At 37.3% G+C, this 26210-nt stretch overlaps 1 protein-coding gene across 4 annotated transcripts in view; it reads left to right on the top strand.

Moving 5' to 3' along the window:
- Positions 1-26210, top strand: part of epha7 (eph receptor A7) — a 112990-nt gene that overhangs the window by 19183 nt on the left and 67597 nt on the right. For all 4 annotated transcript variants that reach the window (XM_079830448.1, XM_079830449.1, XM_079830451.1 and 1 more), the window contains exons 4-5: positions 3932-4087; positions 16581-16916. In XM_079830448.1, the coding sequence (XP_079686574.1) occupies positions 3932-4087; positions 16581-16916 (492 nt within the window). The remainder of the gene's footprint in view (positions 1-3931; positions 4088-16580; positions 16917-26210) is intronic.

Raw genomic sequence — 26210 nt, 5'->3', positions numbered from 1 at the left:
CCTTCCCTTTCTTCCTGTTCCCTTTCCTTGCCTTGTCTTTCCTTTTTTGTTTTGTCATTTTCCTTTTCTTTCCTTGTACCTTTTTGCTTGTTTCCTTTTCCAATTCCAGTTGCTCTTCCTCACTGTACTTTTCCTGTCCCTTTCCCTACTTTTCCTGGCATTTCTACGGTTTGTCTTCCTTACCTTTCCTTTTCCCGTTGCTATTCCTGTTCCCTTTTCTCATCTTCCCTTACCTTACCTTTCCTGTCTTTTTCTTTTGGTCTGTTTTCTTACTTTTCTTGTTCTTTTTCCTGTTTATCTTGCTTATCTTTCCATTTACTCCATTCCTCTTTTCCTGTTACTTTTCTTGTTCCTTTTGCTTATTTCCTTTTCCAATTCCTGTTGCTCTTACTCACTTTTCCTGTCCTTTCTACTGTTTATCTTCCTTATCGTCCTTATTTCCTTTTCTTGTTTCCTTTCCTGAATTTTTCCTTTTCTTATTCCTTTTTGCTTATTTCCTTTTCCAATTCCTGTTGCTCTTCCTCCCCGTACTTTTCCTGTCCTTTTTCCTTACTTTTCCTGTCCTTTCTAGGGCTGGGCACCGAACGGCGATACTTTTATGGTATCGAACGAAAAACTCAGATACTATGAGTATCGAAAAATTTGAGTATCCCCCATTGTCAGAAATAAATTTCAGGCCCTGAATGAATGTCTGTAAAATTCCCTATAAATAATTCTACATGATAAAAAGAAGGCTTCAAATAGATCGTTATCGGTGATCGTGCTTCCTGTGATCGACGTCCGGTGATCGGCTCCTAAAATCCTGATCGGAGCACCCTTACAAAAAGCACAACCAGTTTTATTAATAATGTTACCCTGAGTGAGAAGTGTTACCAGAATTTGTTTTAATTAAGGTGAAAAATAAAAGTTTTGTTTTTAATGTATTTTTGTTGATGTTGAAATGGATTTTAAAACATATGGTATCGAAAAAAGTATCGTTAGGAACCGGTATCGAAACTGAGGTATCGAAATTGGCACCGGATCGAAAGATTTTGAGCAATACCCAGCCCTAGTCCTTTCTACTGTCCTTTGCTTGTGTTTCCTTTTCTTGTTACTCCTTTCCTTTCCTTTCCTTTCCTTTCCTTTCCTTTCCTTTCCTTTCCTTTCCTTTCCTTTCCTTTCCTTTCCTTTCCTTTCCTTTCCTTTCCTTTCCTTTCCTTTCCTTTCCTTTCCTTTCCTTTCCTTTCCTTTCCTTTCCTTTCCTTTCCTTTCCTTTCCTTTCCTTTCCTTTCTCTTTCTTTTCCTTTCTCTTTCTTTTCCTTTCCTTTCCTTTCCTTTCCTCTCTCTTTCTTTCCTTGTTCTTTTTCCTTTTCCTTTCCTCTCTTTTTAAGTAGTTTACGACTTATAACAAAATTTTGGTGTAGTAATTGTTTGTGTAAATTAAAGGCTTGATTTACACAATGAAAATGAGTATACATATAATGAAATGAATCCTAAAAAACAAACAAACCCTGAATACCCCTTTCTTGTAACCATGACCATTTCACGGTACACTTTGCTAGCACCACCTCCTTGCAACCAAGAAGTAGATTTGCTGCTTTCAATTACAAGTCCTTACTAGTTGAGAAAGATCCCAGATAAAATCACATCCCTTTCCTCCTCTTCTCAGCCTCAGAAGGCCCTTGTTCTTTATGTTGCACGGCCACACCATGCTATGGTTCTGAGCTAAATACACAGTGACAGGGCTTTCATGTAGCTGAAATGGGGATACCGTATCCCTCAGCCACCCCCCATCTCAATAAGGTGGTGTTTAAAATGAGGAAATCAGCCGACCTCCTGTGCAATCTCCATTTTAGTCTTGTCACGGAAAGCTGCAGTGTTTTTCCTCCTTTTGGAAGGCCCTGGAACAATAATGCAACTGCTTGAGATATAAAAACTGCGTTTGGAATTGAAAATCCGTAGTGTTGTGTCCCTGGTAATAATCATTAAAATGCACAGCTGTGAACAAAGTAATATTTATCCTGTGGATGCGGGCGTGGTTGGGGTTTAAGAAAAATCATGTGGGCCCTCTTTAGGCTGAAGGGGTTTTAAGCAAACAGCTGCTAAGTGTGGATTAGTGTCTCTCAGCAGTGCCGACCAAAAGGCCAAACCGAAAATAGCTTATTTCTCTTTGCTTACTGATGTGAACCAGGAAAATACCTCGGCCTGTGGAATCACTCCAGATTTGTTCTCTTTCCTTTTCACAAGGTTAATTAACACAAAATTTACTGGTGATGATTTCTAAAGTCAGGAAAAACTGAATACAGGGCGGGGTGTGTGTGTCATTTTATTAGGTATTTAATGTTGTCTAATTATAATGCAGATAGCAATATATGATGATGGGGCTTCATTGGAAATTCAGCCCATATGTGCATATGAAATAAAGCGTGGGAGCAAATGACTCGTTGTCATTGGAACGTGTGAGGGTGATTCTTGTGCATTGCCTAAAGCGATCTGGCCCTAATTTCTGCTTTGTCTCTGATCCCTGGCTGCCTGTGGGTTGTCCTTTTTTCCCCTCATAAAAGGTGAAATACTGAAATAATCCATTTAAGTTTCCTATTTTCCACAGTGACCTTGCCTCTAGGACATTTCTGACTGCTAGAGGTAGTGCAAAAGCAGGCATGCTAGTGCTTTTGGGGTGATCAGGAATATTAGGCCTCTGGTTGATGCAACATATGAGCGACTGAATGTGTGTTGTAATGACCTAGCAGGAAATGTTATTGCTCAGAGGCTGATTTTGTCATAGTTCTCAGTTGTTTTATGTATCGACTCGCAAAATGTCTACTGAGACAATTGTTGACAAAATTCCCACTATAAACAGTGCTATTTTAGTATTATTTTTTATTAATAAATAGTTTATTAATATTTTGAATATTAATTTAGTTTTATTTTCATATTTTCAGTTTTCTTTTGAATTTTACTTGTTTTTAACTTTGTTTTAGTGTTTTTGTTGTAAAAGTGTTGTTTATTATTATTTTAAATATATAAATATCTATAGCTTTAATTTAATTTCAGTTTTAGTTTAACTAATTTTAGTACTTTAACTTCAAGTTATTTTTTAAGTTTAAGCTTTATATCTAATATTTATAGTTTATTTTATTTCAACTTAATTTCAACTACTGATAATATAACGATACTGGCTATTTTAGTAATATTTATATACTGTTTATGATAATATAACGATACTGGCTATTTTAGTAATATTTATATACTGTTTATGATAATATAACGATACTGGCTTTTTCATTTTTATTTAAAATTTTACTTTAATTGTGTTTTTGTAATTTTGTTGTAAAACTATTGTCTTTTTATATTTTAGTTTTTTATTTTATAGTTTAACTTTCATTTAATTTATTTCCGTTTTAATTTGAATAATTTTAGTACTTTAACTTAAAGTTAAACTTATTTTAGAAGTTTGAAACTTGTATCTAATATTTTTATAGAAAATGAAAGTTTATTTTCTTTAGCTTTACTGATAGTATAACAATACTAGCTACACTCTAAAAAAATGCTGGGTTAAAAAAAAACAAGTTGGGTTGAAAATGGACTAACCCAGCAATTGGGTTGTTTTAACCCAGCGGTTGGGTTAAATGTTTGCTTAAAACAACCATCATATGGTTAGCATATCTCTGTTGAGAGGATGAATGAGAATTATTTGAATTCATATTAAAATCGAGTTTGAGCACAGTTTGATACTTTGAGATGTATGCTTTGAGAAGATGCGTATGAGAGTCTGAGAATCTGAGAAGCTAAACAGTCTCCATTAGTACTCCATAAATCTCATTTTTGTCCTTGATAATATCAATTAAGGCATATTTTGTAAAACACCCCCCCCCCCCCTTATGAATGTGATACAAATGATACAAATTGTGACCCCCATGCTCTTTCTCTTTTTCCCTCCATCACCATCCAGCCTGTGGTCGTGGATTCTACAAGTCTTCATCTCAGGATCTCCAGTGTTCCCGTTGTCCCGCGCACAGTTATAACGACAGAGAGGGCTCGTGGAGATGTGACTGCGAGGACGGCTACTACAGAGCCCTCTCCGACCCCCCTTCTGTCGCCTGCACCAGTGAGTGAGCTGTTTGTCAATCTCTGGACCTCTTACTTTTCATTCCCTCCCTTCTCTATGTCTTTATGACCTCAGACTGGCACGTCTCGTTCTCACTCACTAGCAGCTCAGGATCAGACAAGCAATTGTCGGCTTCCTGTTAGATGAGATTATAATTACCAGGGGTGTCAGACACCTATGTTTTTTGAAGGGGCACTGAGATAGTCCTGGCTAATTTGGCGCCCGAGGCAAAAAAAAAAGTTTTAATTGCTTAGTAGTTCTAACTGTATTTAAGTATAAGACATGATAGTCCAGTCTTAAAGTGTTGGTTAATCATTTATTAATTTTTATGCATGACGCATAAAGTTTCTGATAATGACAGTCAGAACTAACGGAAGCAGGTCTCAGCAGTTCTTTCCTCTCCGTCTCTTTTTTATGTTCTCCTCCCCTCCCTTCTAATAACCACCTGTCTTCTCCTTTCCTCTCCTCGGCCATCTCTCTTTATGAATAGCACAGTTATTCCTCAGCCATTGATGACTTATTTACAGAGGCCAGACAAGGGTGAAAAGAGGTGGGGAGGGAGTTCAGGGCGAGTCGATCTACCTGGAAATATGCTCAAGGACAGGTTCAATCAGGTAAAATCACAGGATGTGCTCTACTTCCTGAAGACAAAGAGATGGAGAGAGTGTGTTAAAGTAAGGATTAAGCCTGTACAGTTTGGTTATGTGTTGCCCTCGCTCTGCTGCCCATAGAAATTACTCTTACCATAGTTACGTTTTTACAATCATTTGTTTATTTGTGTTTTATTTTATTGTAATATTGTCTAATTATTAGTATTATTATTAATAATACTTAATAATAGTAACTATATTAACAATACTACTAAATTCAATTCTGTAATAATAATAATAATAATAATAATAATAATAATAATATTATATATATAGTACAGTAGACTATATAATATACAGTAGACTGGGTTCACAATGCATGCTATCAGCAAACCACTCCACAGACACAATTCAAACGGAATAAAAAAGGAGTTTATGTTGAGCAAGCACATATTGCAAAATGTGAACCTCTTTGAAAACAGTATCCTGAGTCCCTTGCATGCTCAGTATATGTAGCGTATGACAAGATAGAGCACTGCATTATATCACAGTTTCTTTTGCATTTAATATGCGCACAAGGCCATCAGGTGCTGATTTTAATTTGGTTAATTGTGCAGTTATGATGCTGCAATAACAACAGAGAATGACAAGTGAATTTGAGTAGATGAGAGAAACATATTGTGATATAAATGTGCAGCTTATCCTATGATAACACACATGTCATGCATTAATCATGCACTACCATTTACCTCTACAGTACTTTCCACTTTATTCCATTACAGTATCTCCCCCAAATGTGTCTCACCGCTGCCTTACTAAAGAGATGATCTCACAAGAAGTGATTTAGACTAGATTGTTGGCCATTGCCCCCCAATAAGAGAACAAAGAAGAGAAACAGGCCTGACATTCACCACACAATTATTTTCCTCTTCTCTGCCTTCTTTCTCTTTCCCTCAAAGTACACATCAGATCTTTTTCTACCCTGACCACAGTTTGGCTGTGTTGGGCATAAAAATGCTGACTTTACTGCAAAATGCACACAGAATATAAGGATTAAGAGTCATCTATGGCTTCCAGAAGGCTAATGAATGGTGAATTATGCGAGTTGTACAATGTGGAAATGCAGTGGGCCTCATTTCAAAGATGATTCATACATATATATATATATATATATATAATATATATATCAAATGAGTTATGAAGATGACACTTAAATGGCTCTTAAATGCGATGCATAAGTACTGCATAAGAGATACTACAGAGATGACATATATACTACTATTTAATTAAAAAAAATACTTTTAATCAGAAAGGAAACATTAAATTTATCAAAAATAATATTTTATAATACTACAAAATATTTCTATATTAAATAAAAACTTTACTTTGAACTTGCTATTCATGTAGAAATACAAAAACGGTAAGCAGTGCAACATTGATAATACTAATAAATATATTTTAGCACCAAATCCTCATATTATAATGTGTTCTGAAGGATCATGAGACACTGAAGAGTGGAGTAATGATGCTGAAAATTCAGCTTTACATCACAGGAGAAAAATAATAATATTTTTTTAATATTTTAAAATAGAAAACATCTTAAATTGTAATAATATTATTTCACAATATTAGTGTGTTTACTGTATTTCTTATCAAATTGAGCATTGGTGAGCATAAGATACTTCTATTAAAAAGCATAATGTAGAAGGTAAAGTAGTAAATATGGTAAATAGTAAATGGATAGAACAACAGTGCCGTCACCATGCAACGCTAATTAAGAGATACAACTCAGATACACAAATGAAGGGGGGTGGTTTTCTAAATCGTCTCAAGAGGATGTGGCAGGATTTTGGGATAATAAGGATGTGACAAGAGGGAAAAGATGCTAATCAAGGGGGTAAAACAAAAAACTTTTAACAAACATAAATCGCGCCTCTTTTGAAGTGTTGTGCATTGGAAATGCTCTCCTCACCAGACTTGTCTTAATTATCTCGGGATTAAGTTATTGTGGCCGTCTCAATTGTCTGGGATGAAGATTTCTTTCTTTCTTTCCTTCCTTTTTTTTTGGATTTAAAGCTGTATGGAACTGAATGGTAATTGGGGGTGAATTTACATTCGCTGAATAAACACCCTGATGGACAGCTTTTTAAATGAGCGAGGTGTAAACCTACCCAATCTTAAGCTCTGTCAATACGCACTCAGTTCCTCAGAACACGGATTAAGAGCTGGCTTAATGAAATTCAGATTTACAGAGTGAAAGGAATAAATATTCACTTAATATTCAAGCACAAAGTTGTACAGAAATATTCACTTATTTATTAATCCCAATGGCATAAATCCACTCGGTTTACCTATGAGGTGCCAAGATAAAGAGGCAATACTAAGGCAAGCCTGCTGCATATTTTTTTCTTTTTAGATAGAATAAAAGAGGGGAGTTCTTGACAGCTTTCAGAGATGACATCGATCATTCGACAGCTGCGCGGGGTGTCAGCACTAGCGAAGGTCTGGAACGGGCGGGGCTTTGTGACAGAGAGAAAAAGAGGAAAAGGAAGAGCGGGAGACATTGAAAAAGCGAGAAAAGAAGCAAGAGAAATAGAAAGAGAGAAAGTGAGAGCGCATAACCTACATAGTGTCTTTTCAGCTCCCATCAACCCCCTGGAATCATCACCTCCGTTGGTTGACGTGTCCCTGAGGGTGAGACTTGCCTTTTTTCCCACAGTTGCTAAGGGACAGAAGTACAGTAGTAAAACCAGCCTCTCTCGCCCACCTCTCTCCGGCTCCGGCCCTCAATCTACCCTTGGCGCTTGGTACAAGTGAGGCCAAAGTTCAGGTAGCATGTTTGTAGATCAAGGATTAGTGGCGGGACGGTTTAAACACGGTTCACAAGTAGCAGCCCTCTGGGAACCTCATTATTGGGGTGAGTCTTAAAGGGATAATCACCCAAAAATGAAAATTCTCATTTACTCACTCACCCTCATGTCAACTCTGACTTTCTTTTTTCTTTGTGGCAAAGAAAGGAATACTTTTATTGAGTAAGGAGGCATTAAATTGATCAAAAGTAACAGTAAACTGTTTTACATGTTTACAAATGCTGTTCTTTTGAACTTTCTATTCATCAAAGAATCCTGAAAAAAATGTTCAGTTTCCAATGAAAAAGTTTCAACTTTAGCCGTGTTTCCACCACAGGAACTTTCCCCAGGATCTAGGGACTTTGGGGTGGTACTCGGTGTGTTTTGACTGCAGGAACCGGGGTCTAAATTAAGTTCTGGGTAAATATTTCACCCTCAAAACGGCCCTGCTCGCGAGGTAGCACTTTTTCAAAGTTCAGGAACTTTCGGGGGTGGGACTTGGGTGCTGAATATGCTGATTGGTTGAGCTCACGCAGCATTTTGATTGGTCGACTCGACGCAGCATTTTATTTCAACCATTATTTTTAAAAGTCTGTTGCGGTGCGTGCAGTAAGAGTTGATTGCTTTTTGATGGAGTACGAGTTTAAATGGAGTTAAAAAATACGACAGACGGACCGACAACGAGGTTCAGGCTTTATAAAATGTATTCCAGTGGGAACTAGAAAGTCATGCGCAGTCCTACGTCACCGGACTAATCTTCGTGGTACTTTAGACCGTGATGGAAACGCAGACAGCAGCAGGTCTGGGGGAAAAAAGAGTTCATGGGAAAAAAGTTCCTGGGACAAATTGTTCCAGGTAATTTTGGTGGAAACAGGGCTATTATAATAAGAATAGTTTTTTGAGCAACAAATCAGCATATAAGAATGACTTCCACAAAAGTCGTATAGACTATTGATCATGTGACTCTGAAGACTGCAGTAATGATGCTGAAAATTCAGCTTTGCGTCACAGGAATAAATTACAATTTTAAAATATAATAAAATAGAACAAATATTTTACAATATTACTTTTTTACTGTATTTTTGATCAAATAAATGCATCCTTGGTGAGCATAATAGACTTCTTTCAAAAACATTGTCATGTTAGCTTTTGTGTGACAACCAAAATGAAAGTCAATATTCTCTTTGAAATTAACACACAGGGGTCGGCGGTCGCGACGCCGCAACCACCTCGCTTTTTTACTTATCAGTGTGGAAGACTCAAAATACTAATTTATACATAATTTAAAAATGTTACGTTTCATTTTTGTACACTCATAATAAAAACAAAATATTGTGCTTTTTGCTAAATAAAGAAAGCAAACATGATGCGCAATCTTCTGTCTCTCTCAATAAAGTCCATTCTGATACTCGTCAGAAAATGAACTGTAACTTAGCAAATACTTGAAAAGTATATTAGAAATACTAGAAAAGTACTAGAAAAGAAACGTTGAAATGTCAGCTTTTAAATCATGTAAGTCAAATATGATTTGTTTATGCTTCTGCTTCTGTCTGAAAAGAGAGGGATGTCAGTCGTTCGTGAGCCTCCACATTATCCGCGAATGCGGCCGACAAAAGTCGTATAGACCAGGGGTTTTCAAACTTTAATGCCAAGGACCCCCAAATATGACCCCCTTTTATGAGGGACCCCTTCCTAAAATCCATATTTTCATGTATGAAAAAACATTTAAACTGTTAAATAGTAAGTGTGACATTATAAATACAACATTTTGTTTCCAAACGTAATTTGGCCATACTTCATGGATGTATAAACCTGAAGAAGCAACTTTCACAATAAATGTATGCAAGCAGCTTACGTACTGCATTAAAAACCCCAGTTAGCAAGATAACGGGGACTATAGTGAGAAAAACACACTAGAATAATACAAAGCAAACATATACAATTCTGAAAAGTGTATACAGCTAGAAAGGAGAGAAACGGTTAGAAATGAAACAGTTAGAATGTTCGATAGACTTAAATCATTTTTGCTTTGTCTTTTTATTCTCTGAAATTTTCTGGGGACCCTTTTCAACCTTCTGGAGGACCCCTGAGGGTCCCTGGACCCCAGTTTGAAAACCCCTGGTATAGACTATTGAATTCCATTCAATTTCATTAAATTGAAAATAAGATATTTAAAAAAAATTCCCCTTTTGTTTCACATAAAAAAATGATGCAGAATTAGAATGACTTGAGGGGAGAGTAAATGACAGGGTTTTTAGCGTGAATTATCTTTTACTGGGAGGAGTAGCACTAAGACAGTCAAGAGCTGCTCAAAGTACAGATAACAACTGGATTCCTGAGTTAAGCTCCAGTACGGCTTGGCCCAAGACTTCAGGCTTCTCTCTCTCTCTCTCTCTCTCTCTCTCTCTCTCTCTCTCTCTCTCTCTCACTCACACACACACAGGATCAGCAGGTTGACCTAATTAGCGTTCTCTCGCAGGAAAACAGCTAGGGTAAGAATCGTGACCACATTTTTACTGATTTCAGAGATGATTTTAAAAACCTTCTTTAACTCACTTTGGTTTGGAAGGATATTGAAATCACTGTCGTGTAGCTCACGTAGCCAGACTTTTGACATAAGGCTTAAAATTCGGTCCACATTACAGAACATTCTGGTCAAAAACTGCCCAATTAGACTGAATAACTGGCATATAAAGCGATCAATAACATTTTTTTGCTGTTAAATTTAAGGGTGGGGTTATCCGAAATAGATTATACCACAACAATAGACCATTGTGGAAAAAAACATTCAAATGGCACGGCCCATGCTGTGTATAGAAAACCGAAAAATAGCAGGAATGTTTGCCGTTTTGTGTGCAATCTTCATCAGAAACTCTGTGAACAGACTGTGGGCGGTTTAAGGCTATACAATCTATAAAGTGTGGGTTAAAAAAAAACTATTTCAAAAGAAGGTTGAAAGGGAAAGCGAAAAAGATTGAGTGTGAAAGAGTGTGCCCGGGCTTTAAGCAAACTCCATATCCATTAAAAGAATAGTTTGGTTTGTGGTGTAGAGCATGAAGCCGTCTGTGGCAGATATTTGTCCCAGTTTTCCCCCAGACTTCCTCCAGCATCCCTGCAGAATCAGTCTCAAAGCGCAGACTGCAGAGGAGGTGACAGATTACATATATAGAAACACATATGCACTCGTGTGTGAAAGAGCAAATGAGAGCGGGAAACTCAGAGGGCATTTTGTTGTTAACCAGCAGACGATGACGCTCACAACAGTGCATCCAGACGCCAGATGTACGCTTGACAGGAAAGTCTTGCTTTAGCCGTTTTGGTAACACTTTATTTTGGGGTTAAATTCTCACTGTATGAACGAGTTGCTTATTAGCATGCATATTACTTGGATATTGGCTGTTGATTAGTACTTATAAAGCACATATTAATGCCTTATTCTACCTTATTCAACTTAAATGCTACAAAAACTACCGTTATAAGCAGTGAATTAGGAGTTTATAGAGGCAAAAGTCATAGTTAATAGTGAATGTGTTCCCCATACTAAAGTATTACCGCCTTTTCCAGTGTAGATTTGAAGAAAATGTTAATAACATAAATGTAAAATTGTCCTTTTTATTCAAACTATGATCCCACTTATACATTTTACTATTTAATTTTTTTTTTTTAATGATTTATGGCTTTGCCACATCCATTCGCAATAGAGAAGTTTCTATTGCATTCATTAAAGGGTTAGTTCACCCAAAAATGAAAATTCTGTCATTAATTACTTACCCTCATGTCGTTCGACACCCGTAAGACCTCCGTTCATCTTCAGAACACAAATGAAGATATTTTAGTTGAAATCTGATGGCTCAGAAAGGCCTCCATTGGCTCAATGCACGGTTCACTCTCAAGACCCTTAAAAGGTAGGGGAGAACCGGGGCGAAAGTAACACGGGACGAAAGTAACAAAGCGATTTTCTCAGAGCCCTTGATTACATTTGCATTTCAAGTTATGACAGCACGTTCAGCACACAACCCTTGACGGATCTGCCAAATATCACGTGATTCCGTCATTGTTTTCCACGGTTAGGTCCGAAATACAGTTTTCAAGTACGTCAAGTAAATTAATGAAGCGGGTCTTTTTTTGAAGTTGTGTTTCTTGTTTCATGTGTCACAGTAATGATCATTCTACGGGTTATTTAGTGCTGTTACACACCCTGAAGGTTTGTCTTTTCAGAGTTTTTCAGTATAAAAGTAAATCGTGTTTAAATGTCAGGACTTCCTGTCGGGACGAAAGTAACACTTGTCACTTTTGTCCCGCTATTATATATATAATGCATATTATGCTAATTTAATTTAATTAAATTTTCATATTGTTCATTCTGTTGAAGAAAAAACTTATCAAATAGATTTACATTGCAAATAAAAAATATTCTAAACAATTCAAGTTTGTCCTGTCAGGTTACATTTGAAACATTTGATAAACTTTAACATTTACAATGAAAATGTAATTTAATATTTATTTTGCAAAGATAAAGGACAAAATATGTTGCAGTTACATATTAACATGGTCATAGTCAGGTATGTTTAAAAAAAAAAAACAAGAGTATCACAAAAAAATCTAGCTTGTATTGTTGTGTTACTTTCGTCCCACCTGATGGGGTCAAAAGTAGCAATGTGCAGCTTATGTTCAAAGTGAAAATATACTGTAGTCATTCTACATTTGTACAAAATACCACCTGCTATTTATAGACCACACTTGTGAGTTATTGACCACAGCAAAAATATAAATCGGTCTAAAATATTATCTTTTAAAATTACGTTTTTCTGAAAAATGGTACTTTCGTCCCTGCTCTCCCCTACTAAAGACGTCGTTACAAAGTCCATCTCACTACAGTGGTTCTAAAATAACTCGGCGAGTTATAGTTTTTGTGCCTAAATAACCCTAAAAAACCATAAATAACGACTTATATAGTGATTACGATTTCAAAACAAGGCATCATGAAGCTTCGAAGCGTTATGAATCAGTGAGTCGAATGAGCAGTTTGGATCGCCAAATTTCAGCAGTTTGGCGGTTTGACACGCGATCCGAATCATGATTCGACTCACTGATTCATAACGCTTCGAAGCTTCATTTCAACTAAAATATCTTCATTTGTGTTCTGAAGATGAACGGAGGTCTTACGGGTGTCGAACGACATGAGGGTAAGTAATTAATGACAGAATTTTCATTTTTGGGTGAACTAACCCTTTAAGTATTTTCTTGGATGTGTCTAAAACTCACTTGAAACCATTTTCCCTCGGAGGTGCCATAAAAATGCTGTCCGTTAAGTGATTGATGGTTTCATACAAAGCCTCAAATAATGAAATTAGACCAACATCTTGGATTGCTATTAGATGCGTGCTTTTATTTAACATTTTCTGAAAATTAAATCAGTAGGTCCTCTCCATGGTGAGTCTTGAATAGTGATTCATTGCTACCTTTTCATTTGAATAGACATGCTCAATGACAGCTTGACTTGAGTCCCTTCCTGTCTCAGCTGTCCATTTAAAGATAAACAATCCCTTGATCTCTGCCACTCAAGAGCAGATTGAGAAGGCCCTGCCAAATGGAGCCATTAGTGGTATTATTATTATTCTTACAGGTAACCATAGAAATAAAATGCTAAAGCCCAAGGAGGATGAGAGTGAGTATGTGTGTGTGAGTGAGTGTGTGAGCGGCTCTCCCCGAGGGGAATAGAGTAGGAGGGACATCATTAGCATCAGTAGGTGAAGTTGTGTTTTCGAGCTTGAGAGAGAGAGATACAGAGAAGATAGAGATGGAGAGACAGCACATCTCTTCACCTGCCACAGGTGGCCCTTTCATCTCCTCCGTTCACTCGTTCCCCTCCTACTTTGATGAATATGGATGGATGTGTGTGCCATTAGCTTTAATGAGGAGCAAAATTTAAGTGTCATATTAACCATTTGCACAATTCTAATGCCTGCTCTTTCCCCTCATGCATATGCAACAAGTGTTTTGTTACTAAATGTAACAAGTTTTGCAGACGGGCGGCACTGGTGATACACGACTCAAGGGGGCGTTCACACTGACAGTGTTTTGTAGCTACAAAGCAAGCAGACATCACTCATATAAAACTTTATTTTAGTATGCTTAAAGTATACAAGGAATGCATAATAATACATATAAAATATTGTCCAATACCCCTAAGTTAAAAATCCTGAAATTTAAAGGCACAATATGTAATTTTTTCCACTAGAGGTTGCTTATTCAAAACAAAGCCGTAGCTCGATGACGCCTTGATTTCGATAAATCATGGGAGTTGTTGTCTTCAGTCGGTGGAAAAGAATCAGACTGGACTCATATTCATGGATGAGCTAATATATCAAAGATTTATGAACGTTACTGTAGTATGAAGCAGGGTGTGAGCGAAACGAGACGCTGGAGCAATTGCTAATGAGAGACGAGCGTGACACACGGCTCGAGAGCAGTGGAGCTTTTATTCTGTCAGACAAGCGCTTCTGCTTCTTCTGCTGGTCATGTGTGTGTGGGGGAAAGCAACGCTGCTTTATCATATTACACACATTTGAGTGTGTTGAGAGTTATGTTATGATGCTACTCTGTTTGTTCGCTCGACGGCTGACACTTGTTCACACTGCAGTGAGCTAGATCCATGTTAGGCATGGTAAAATATGGTACTCGTTAGCCCGACAAGCCAGACCCACATCAAGATGTTGGGTCTAGGAACTCACCATTGGCAGGGCTCAATCCGAGGGGCGGGATAAACGGTTGTCGCTACAACCAACCAGAGCAACGATGAAGGTGAAGCGGAGCTAGTTGATAGATTAAACTTTTGCCACATCCGGTCGGCAAAACTCAGAATACATCTTCCTTTCTTAAGAATGACTTCAGTGCCGTTCTTTGTTCTTTTCTCAAAGAAAAGCTTAACTCTAAGTCTTCCAGAGTCACGGCCAAAGCCGATTCGAAAGACCGCTGTTCGCCAACTTCGTGGAACCGCCGCAACTCTGCCCTCATTATGTTAAACTCGCCCACCGACTCTATACACAATGTGATTGGCCTGACCAGAGTTTGGTTTTTCCAGCTCGCAAGCCAACAGAAAGTTGCTGGACTACCCTAATTAGATTTGCTGCCACTAGGGTGCATCTAGATTTCTGGGCTAGGTACTCTGTGCGGTAAATCAAGAAAACTAGATATAAACAATAAGACTAACTGTGTTGAGTTGTATAAAAATTATTCATTTTCTGTCGATGAATGTATCCCAACAGTTGCTCACATGTCTAATAAATCACATAATATATTAAAGCGTCTTTGGTGTTTCCATGGTTTCTACAAAATGAAACCGGAGGTTAACACAGAGGGTATGATGTCATTGATAAGCGACGCATGGACACGTTCCGTGTCCTGGTTAAAATTGCTTACTTCTCTGGATTTAAACATTCTTGGACTCATTTGGGATAATGTAAGTCAACAAAATTTATAGCGGAGATAGTTGATGGATTAAACTTTTGCCACATCCGGTCGGCAAAACTCTGAATACATCTTCCTTTCTTAAGAATGACTTCAATGCCGTTCTTTGTTCTTTTCTCAAAGAAAAGCTTAACTCTAAGTCTTTCAGAGTCACGGACAAAGCGGATTCGAAAGACCGCTGTTCGCCAACTTCGTGGAACCGCCGCAACTCTGCCCTCCTTATGTTATACCCGCCCACCGACTCTATACACGATGTGATTGGCCTGACCAGAGTTTGGTTTTTCCAGCTCGCAAGCCAACGGAAAGTTGCTGGACTACCCTAATTACATTTGTTGCCACTAGGGTGCATCTAGATTTCTGGGCTAGGTACTCGCGGTAACTCAAGAAAACTAGATATAAACAATAAGAATAACTGTGTTGAGCTGTATAACAATGATTAGTTTTCTGTTGATGAATGTAGTTGCTCACCTGTCTAATAAATCACATAATATATTAAAGCGTCTTTGGTGTTTCCATGGTTTCTACAAAATGAAACCGGAGGTTAACACATTTGGGATAATATAAGTCAACAAAATATATAACATTGTTCTAGTGGTTTTTGGATGTTTTAATCCAAAAATACTACATATTGTGACTTTAATTGTTTATGCTCTTTTCCACAATCTTTTACATTTCATTATGTTTACCAACCTGCTCCGCTGTCAATCCCGCAATCCCTTTCATGAGCCTATCGTACATCTCCCCTAGAGAACGGAGTAAAAACGGCCATTTAGCTCCACACCAGTGGACACATACGGGTCACTGTTTCATTTTGAGGTACAAAAATCGAACCTCTCCAAAACGTCAAAGCCATGATGAGAGACCACCACAAAGACAAGTTCTAATAAAAGAGATATTGAACAGGCAGCGGTGCCGTTATGAAAACATTAGGGTGATAAAAGCAAGGGCTTGGTGGTTGGATAAAAGTAGCAAAGTATAAATCATTGCTTTATGAGACACGCCAGATTCCTTGGCACTGGCGGGGATTAGAGGATGATGGGTTGTTTTCCACTGTGGTCATCCGTCTGTGAGCTGGTTATTGTAGGCTGAGCGGAATCCTGCACTGCTGCTATTGTCGGGGCGATAACTCGCTCATGATCTGACTCTTAAATTCTGGAAGTGACTCAGACTCCCTGTCTTTCATGGCTTAGACTCCTTGTCACCCTGGCAGTCAAGAAAAAAAGGGTTTTGCCAGTTGTATCACCTCTTTTCTTTCTACAGGAAACTCATAACTCCCTGGCTTGATAATGAAACGCTACTGCAAAAATGCCAAGTACCAAGTAGGAGGAAGACAGTCTTATCTTTTTAACGTTTTTTTTAACCTCCAAACGGTATCCGGTTGTTCACCGTTTTATTGTTTTGCTGTCACATCCCTGGTCTACGTCGACCTTGGCAGCGCTCAAGTTCAACTCCCCAGCATTCTTGAGCATAACATCTCTATGTATCTAGGTTACAGTATAATTGCATGTCAGGATTTGCCAAGGGCACGGATTCCTTGTATTTCCTTGGTTTTTATGTTTATCTAAGAATCTTCTCTTACTTCAGGGCCACCATCAGCACCTCAGAACCTGCTTTACAACATCAACCACACCACCGTCAGCCTGGAGTGGACCCCGCCGGCCGACACGGGCGGGCGTAACGACGTGACGTACCGGATTATATGCCGCCGCTGCACCTGGGAGCCAGAAGAGTGCTTTCCTTGCGGGAGCAACGTTGGCTACTCGCCACAGCAGAGTGGATTAACGGACACCTATGTCACCATCACCGACCTGTTGGCTCACGCGAACTACACCTTTGAGGTCGAGGCCGTGAATGGCGTGTCCGACCTCAGCCGTACCCAGCGACTGTTTGCAGCCGTCAGCATCGCAACCAGCCAAGCAGGTAAGAGGTTTGGACTTCTATTTGACCGCAGGTTCTTGAAGTACACAACCAAATCTGCCTTTTAAATATGTATTGGGGTTTTGGCACCATTCTGATGGGTTTTAGGCTAAAAGGAAGTTCCGGTGTTTTTTGTGTTGCTTGAGCGGACTCTCGTCTCAAGCCTGTATAGTTTCTAACGTGCGCATTCACGTTATTGTATTTACGCCGCTGGGATAATTTAGCAAATTATCTGGCGGCCATTTTCCTGCAATTCATAATTTGTGGTTTTGTCGCGGCGATACAGCGGTGAACGGCAACCGATGATAAATAATAGAAGTCACGTACAAGAATACCGCTCTCATTTCCCCTTTGCTTTTTATTGTGTGCCAGGAGAACCGCCACCTTTAAATATCACTTACAGTCGCCATGGTTGACATTTCCACAAGAGTCTTTGTTGAATTCCTGATAAATGATATGAGCTTTCACTTTATCCCCTGAAATTAAATGGGTGGCAAATGCTTGCGTTGGTGCTGAAGTCATGGCCGCAAACATTATTAGCTCGACGAGTGGTTGCCTGTCTTTGGCTCTCCCTCTGTCTCTCTGTCTCTCTGTCTCTCTCTCTCTCTCTCTCTCTCTCTCTCTCTCTCTCTCTCTCTCTCTCTCTCTCTCTCTCTCTCTCTCACGCTCTCTCTCTCGGGAGTTGGCCATAATTTAAGAGCTGTTTCTGAGACTACGCATGCTAGAGAAATGCATGTTTTTTAATGAACTATTTTTTATGGGTCTGCAAAACAAGATTTCTCTTTCATGCCCAAGCATCCATGAAATACAATTTGCCTTCAAATGCACACTGGTTCTGGTCATTAATAAGAGGTTAGTAGACAGTGATAGCTTAGCACCATGCTTCAGCAACTAGCACATAGACTGCAGTGTTGTTGTACGTGCACACACATTCATTATTTGACAGTATTTTGTTTTGAAAAGAGAAAAGATATATACTATTATAAATATATACTTATAATATACTATTTTGTAGTTTTTATCTATCTTTAATGCTGATTAGTTTATCTAGATTTGAATCTTGATAATGTACATTTACAAAATTATATTATTTATTTAAATCTAGTTGTCTTCTATTCTCAATTATATAATGATTTATTTGTAGGCATGCTAACCAGGTTATCAAGATATTTAGAAAATATTTTTTATCTAGGCATGAGTGTGGATTAGTTAACTTTATCTAGAAAATATATATGCCTATAAAATATTATATATTATCTAAATAAATAATCTAGTTTATTTAGATTTTTGATCTCGATAATTAATAATTGAATGCTGTCAAATTGATTAATCGCGATTTAAACGCATCCAAAAGAAAAGTTTGTGTTTACATAATATATGTGTGTACTGTGTATAATTATTAATTATATATAAATACACACTTATTCATGCATATATTTAAGAAATATTTGAATATATATATATATATATATATATATATATATATATATATATATATATATATATATATATATATATATATATATATATATATATATATATATATATATATATATATATATATATATATATATATATATATATATATATATATACAAATAAATGTATATATATATATATATATATATATATATATATATACATTTATTTTTATTATATACATGTATGTGTGTGTATTTATATATACATAATTATACACAGTACACACACACATATTTTATAAACACAAACTTTTATTTCGAATGCGATTAATCGATTTGACAGCACTAATATAATTATAATATAAAATAATATATTAATATAATTTATCTAGACATATGTTGACTAATTTATTTAGATTTTTTTCCTCAAGATTATTTATATTTTATGTAGACACGAATATGTTGACTAGTTTATCATGTTGTTATCTGCATAATATATCATATTTTTATCTACTTTTTCATCTTTATTTTTTATCTAGACACCATACTAAGAAAAGGCTTTCCTGTATCTCAAACAGTAGAGCGTGGCGCTAGCAACGCCAAGGTCATGGGTTCGATTCCCAGGGAAAGCAAGAACTGACAAAATGTAAAAATGTGTACCTTGTCCTTGAATGCAATGTAAGTCGCTTTGGATAAAAGCGTCTGCCAAATGCGTAAATGTTAAGTAAAGCTCCACAGCTAAGGTCTTTAAGACTGTTGCATTGCATCTCGAGACTCCTGCTTCTCCTTCCATTCTGTGTCACTTAGTTTAGCTGTTTTTGAATGCAAGAATGTGTTTTATGTAAAAAGAAATGCAAAAAAGTTCCTTTTAATCGAGACCAATTAGTCAACTAGTCATTCAGGAAACTCACAGACTCGTTGATACAGACAGTGTGTAGTTTTGTACATCCCTAGTGTTTCCCCACCTGCATTCAAAACTCAAGTTCTCATTTGCATTTTTGTTGTTTTTATGGTTTGCAAACAAAACAAGGTCAGTGACAGGATAATATGAGCAGCTCACGCACACACGTGTTCACAGAGAGATGAGGAAAGAGACACAGAGGGAGAGGCGATAATGACCAGCAGGCAGTAAAATGAGGGAGGAAGAGAGCCGACGAGGAAGGGGAGAGGGGATGATGTATGTTTCATGACAGGGATCGTGACAGAGACATTCGCTGGAGTTAGGAGCCACAAGGACACACGGACACCTTGGTAGGTTAGGAGCGAGCAAGAGAGAGAACAAGAGATAAGGGACGGAGAGAGAGGGAAAAGACCCTTGTCTCAAAGTGAGAGCCGTGCGTAATTATGTCTGGCATTCTGACAACAGACAATTACACCAGCCACCCTGGGCAATATTTAGTCATTAGTTATTGTCAGATTGAGAAAATATATCAGTAAAGCCCTGTTTTCTGTAGTGGCAGTATTACCGGTTTCATTTTTCATGTCTTTCAAACCTCAGAGTAGGCCGTGGAGACGGCAGAATACAATATTCCCATCTGAGTATTGATATCGTCTTTCAATGACAGTGAGGTTGACTAGTTTTAGATTTTCAAATTTTTGTCCTCTGTCCAGCTGTTTATGATAGTCAGTTCGGTTCTTTTCCGCGAACCGGTTCTTTCGGACAGTTCGTTTCAATGAACACCGATTATTTTACGTCCTTGCGTAATGACATAATTTCTATCATCCCGGCCGATGAAAATACATTCAAACACATTTATACAAAGTCATTTGTAAGCATAACTTAGTATAATAATGATATTGTAATCATCACCTTGGATAAGTTCTTACATTTACGTTTTGCAAAAGCACTCAATACAACCACCGTCGTGCAAACGCGGATGTTTTACACAGATTAAATACACGTATATCGACATAAACTTACACAAGTCCTCGGTTCACCCGTGCTCATGTTATCAGCACAGCATCCGTTGTCCGATAGAAACATTTCGGTTCAGACGGTGCTATCACGCATGCTCAGTATCTCAGCTCGAAAGTGTCCGAAAGATCGAACGTGTTCCAAAGAAACGGTTCTCAGTTCTGATTCGAGAACTGTTAACTCGAGAGCCGCTGTAGGCCTATGTTCGGTAGTACACGAATGCCCAGTATGCTGCTAAACTGTTGAATTTACTAGAGTAACATACTATACTTCAGGATATTAGTTTATGTCTAGTTGGAGGGACTGTCACTCATGTCAGAAAGTGAGTAACTTTAGTAACTTGTGGATCAGCACTGACTCGAGTCTGATTCGTTGAACTGGTTCGACCGGTTCACTAAAAATAACCGATTCAAAAGAACGATTCGTTCACGAACCGGACATCACTAGTTTATGAGCATCTCCGCATTTAATTGTGGTCAGGTGGATCTTAAACCTGCCTAATCATACAGAAGTGCACACCCTTGATTATAGCTTTGGGAATATCTGAATTCAAATGAAATGGCGGCCCACTCAATTTCTGATAGATTTAATGATTCACCTTTAATAATTAAGCACAGGCTCCATTTGAATACAACAGGCGCTCTGTGATGGCAAACTGATAGGACCCCTGGACAATCAGCCCCTTGTTTCGAGCCGAGATGGGAAAAAAAATTAACCCTATCTGAGCATGCTCAATTCTCTGCTCGCCAGAGCCTTACAGGCGCAATTTTACCCCTGGGTTACCACTGCAATGGATGACTACCTCATAATGGGCGAGAATGGAGATTCCTGAAACAATAAGCTGCCGGCCAATCAGACAGAGCAGGACACTCATTAACACTGATGACTTTATCAAGGCCTTCAGAGTAGAAGAAATGGCCGTTTTTAAGCTCTTCCCACGACTTGTTAACCTGCCGTGGAGACCTGCAAGAGTGTAAGAGAGGAAGGTAAGGAGAGGAGCAAGAATTAAAATGGACCTAATATAAGATCAAATAAAATAGTGCATATTATTCTGAAATCGAAACCGTCAAAATATAATCAGCCTCCTCACCTCTGAAATGACTTATTTTTGTTGATGAATAAAATAAAAATACATCATATTACACTCCTGTTCAAAAGTTTGGGGTCAGTACAATTTTTCTAAAGAAATTAGTACTTTTTTATTCAGCAAGGACATTAAATTGATCAAAAGTGACAGTAAAGACATTTGTAATATTACAAAACATTTCTATTTCATATAAATGCTGTTTTGAACTTCCTATTCATCATAGAATCATGAAAAAATATATCACAGGCTGCAAACTGTTTTCAACATTGGCAATAACCGGAGTATCACTGGAATAAATAGATTTAAAAAATATATATTAAAATACAAAAGTTATTTTTTTAAATGCGATCATTTTACTGTTTTTAGAGTACTTTGATCAAATAAATGCAGCCTTGGTGAGTGGACAGACATCTTTCAAAATACAGAAGCTGAACTTTTTAATAGTATATGCCATATATCATAAACCGTCTCGTATCGTATCATGTATATCATATATCGTATATCATCTCATATCATATATCGTCCTGTCTCGATCTTATTTCACATCAATATCAATATATCATATTACATAATATCATGTATCATATCAATATCAATCTAATATTTCAATCCCACATCATATCGATCTCATATCAATCTCATTTCATATCGATCTCATATGGATCTCATTTCATATCATATCATATCTCGCAAATAATAGATATAATATCATAAATCATATATAATCTCATATCATATATCATATACCATAGCATATCTCATTTTATAAATCTCACATCTCATATCATATCTCATATCATATCGATCTCATATCGATCTCATATCATATCTCATATCATATCGATCTCATATCGATCTCATATCAATCTCATATCATATCTTGCATTTCATATATATATATATATATATATATATATATATATATATATATATATATATATATATATATATATATAATTCATATATCATATATAATCTCATATAATATATAATCTCATATCATATATCTCACATCTCATATCATATCATATCATATCAATATCGATCTCATATCATATCTCTCATATCATATATATAATATCATATATAATCTCACATCATATATCATATATCATAGCATATCTCATTTCATATATCTCACATCTCATATCATATCAATATCATATCGATCTCATATCATATCTTGCATATCATACATATATAATTCATATATATCATATATAATCTCATAATATATAATCTCATATATCTCATTTCATATATCTCACATCTCATATCATACCTCACATCTCATCTCATATCTCATATCATATCAATATCATATGGATCTCATATCATATGGATCTCATATCATATATCATATCATATATCATATATGATATCATATCAATATCATATGGATCTCATATCATATGGATCTCATATCATATATCATATATCATATATGATATCATATCAATATCATATATCATATATAATCTAATTTTTATATATCGTATATCATAGCATACATCATATATATCATATTTACATTAATGTTGACTTCAGCTTTTATGATTTTTTTGGGGAGCTTTGCAGACCCTATAGTTGCCTGTTTTTGAGAAAGTCATACTAGTTTAAAACAACATCAGGGTGAGTAAATAATGAGAGCACATTCGGGTGAGGGGGAATGAGAATCGTTGCTGTTCTCTATCTGCATGAGAATAAGTCGCCGCTTCAGGCACCAAGCGGAGGAGTAGAAACTGTGAGGAGAACAGAAAGCAAAGGTGCGGAGCCCAAATCCAGATGGCTACACATCAGATGAGGAATTCAGGAATCCTCTCTTTAATTATCCTTCCACTACAGAGTGACACAATAAGCGACAAAAAGAGAGCAGAAGAAGGGATGTGTCCGTATGAGAGAGAGGCTACTCAAAGTACCCATTGTTCCTCCAAAGCCTAATTACTTCCCTGCTCTCCATGAAATGGGTTTAAATAGCGTCTGCTTCTGTATCGGCAGGTTCATCATCATCATTTCTCTTTTTTTTCCTCCCTCCATTGACGCCTCTTGCCACCCCCTGCTGACAATTGTGAATTCTCTCTCTCTTTAATGGCAATTCTTTTATTCCCCTCTTTCTAGAGGACTGCATGGGAAGTTTGGTGAAGAGCATTTCAATCAGCATTCTATTGTCACTTGACATCTCTGTAGAGATGCCCTCTCTTTCTCTCTCTTCCTCTCTCTCGCTCCATCTCTCTCTGTGTCTGTCTAAACAACACCCATTGTTCTTCCCAATGCTCTTGAGCGGAAATAGCTCAAAGAATAACCATTAATATTTATTCAGGAGAGTCCTTCTGAGGAGAACAGTGTGGAGTCAGGCACCGAACAGCCAGAATCCAGCAGCCAGATGTGAGACGCACATTTCAGATGCAAACAGCATCATGCGTGGTAAACAGAATCAAAGCGAGGGAGGGCGAGAAGCTGTGGAAATGGATTTTTAATGCTTAGGTTACATGTCAGAGGAGCACGATGTGCATGCTGCCCGCTGATAGCTGCCTCTGACTGCGGCCCACTCTGTCTGGGATGTTGCAAAGTTGTTTAAGTGTTTGATAGGGAAGCACATTAACCCTGTACTCCGCCACACTGCTCTTATCTTCTGCTTTTGAGAGGAAATGCTATTCTTTGAGGCGCATGGATTCCACACACATGCTACTTGGGCTGTTTCTTCTCATCTCTGGAGGAGAATCGCTCTACTGCAGAACAAGCGGCGTACTTTCATCTCAAGAGCCTTTGTGTTATGAGGTAAATAACAAAAAAATGTTCAGGGCGGTCAGTTTTGTCACCCCTTGTGTTTTTAAGATGGCATGCGATGGAAATTGCGAGTTGCGATGCACACTGATTAATGGTGGCCGAGCTCAGATTTTCCTAATGGCATCTTTTGTTCTGCAAAACGTTTCGTCTTGTATAAAGTGCGAGAAAGCATTCTCATGCCCCAGACTGAAAGACAATCCTCGCGGCATTTCTCCTGTAATTAATACGGCCACTTTTTCGACATGTTATCACTGCAAAATGGATCCCGTTCAATACCCCTGAGAAGAATCACACTTTGGGGAACAATAAGGCCATTGATTGATCTCTGCAAAATCCTAATCTGTGGCAGGGACGTTAAACAGAATGGATTGATTGATTCCCGGGATTCCCAGTCGGCTGGTGCGAGGTGGTGTAATTTTCTAGTTAAGCGGATCCCTCAAGCCTCTTTTGTAGCATTTGTATGCCGTTTTATGTTACCTGAGAGGCCTTTCTCTCTCTCTCTCCCTTGCCACTCTCTCTCTTTCTGTCTTCCCTCTTTTGGTAATTCCATCTGTGGTAATTTGATAAGAGCTGGACCGGTCGCTACAATTCAACAGCTGTGGTTAAATCGCTGGTGGTCTGGCTCGCTGTGGCCTCGGCGGCCTTACTCCGGGCACTTAACCTGTGGCATTGTGCGGAATGCCTCGCGATTCGTCCGTCACCCAATCCGTCAGCAATGAATAATTTTCATGGAAGGTGCACTTTAATTACTTTCCCATTTAAATGGCATTGCGGTGGCCTATCTAGGTCATTAATCTCGGCGAGGATCCTGTTGCAAGCCTTTTATTGCTGGCAAACGAAGCCCCCCAAATCCCCCAGAATCTTCTCTGCTTGACTGACTGCAGACTCCCAGCAGCCACTGCTCCAGTGTGTCCTTCTGAACTGGCCGCTGTGTCACGGAAGCGAGAGAGACAGGCACGGAGAAAAAGAAAGAGAGATCCACACTTGTCTCTCGGCATGAGCGAGCGGATGGAGAGGGAGCTTGAAGGGACCTGTTGGATTGAGAGTGAGCCGGACTTTCAGTGTCCAGCAAGTGGAATCGAGCACAGCCGGCCAGATGAAGTTCTTCTACTGTAGCATTATCTTTCATTAGGGCTTTGAAGTATTTTTTTTTTATGAAATTAATTATTTTGATTAATTTGATAAATTATTAGGGCCCTATGATTTTGAAAACAAGGACGGAAGCGCGAAATCCAGTCATAAAAAAATTATTATTCTGTATAACGCAGAATTTCACAGAATTTGTTACATTTTTTGATCTCATAAACACAGAAACTCAAAGGTCTTCACAGCATCCCGTCAAAATAAAAGTCTTAGATTATGACCAAAATATATTACTGTTGTACAGTAGTATTTAGCTACGTCTCAATGTAATAATAATACTAACAATAATTATAATAATAAATATTAAATATTAAAAGTTATTTTTTGTGCAACACAAAAAGTTGATTAAAGATAAATTAAATTAATGTTTTATGCCTTCATTTGATTGCCAGAAAAAAGATTTGAAATAAAAAAAAACTTTTCTTAACAATTTATTCATTTAACATTTTACTTGTATTTCTTTTTTTATGAATTCAATTAATTAGACATGCTTTTTTATTTATTCAAATGTAATTAAACCATTAAAATGGAAAACAGAAAACAGAATTTAGTAATAAATAAAAACAGAATTTGAGAAAAATAAATAAAACAAATGACTAGGGCCCTAAACATGTCATTTTTGTTAAACATTTAATAAATTGTTTTTAAATTGTATGCGTTTCCTGATTTCAATTAGTTAGACATGCTTTTTGATTACTAAATTTGACTTTTACCACTAAAAATGCCAAACATTTTGGGAATTTGGGAAAAAATGAAACAGATTTTATAGGGACCAAAATTATATTGTTATTATTTTATGAGAAAATGCCTCAAATTACCTTCTGTGGTCAGAAATAATTAAATAGATATTTAAAAAATGAAGTAAATGTATATTTTGCTGTACAAAAGCATTAAATAATTGACACTCCTTATTGGGTATTTCTATGGTACATTGCATATTCAAG

This window comes from Gobio gobio (assembly GCF_949357685.1).
Source record: "Gobio gobio genome assembly, chromosome: 12".
Taxonomy (NCBI): domain Eukaryota; kingdom Metazoa; phylum Chordata; class Actinopteri; order Cypriniformes; family Gobionidae; genus Gobio; species Gobio gobio.
The sequence above is the reverse complement of the archived record's forward strand: the minus strand, read 5'-3'. Positions and strand labels throughout refer to the sequence as shown.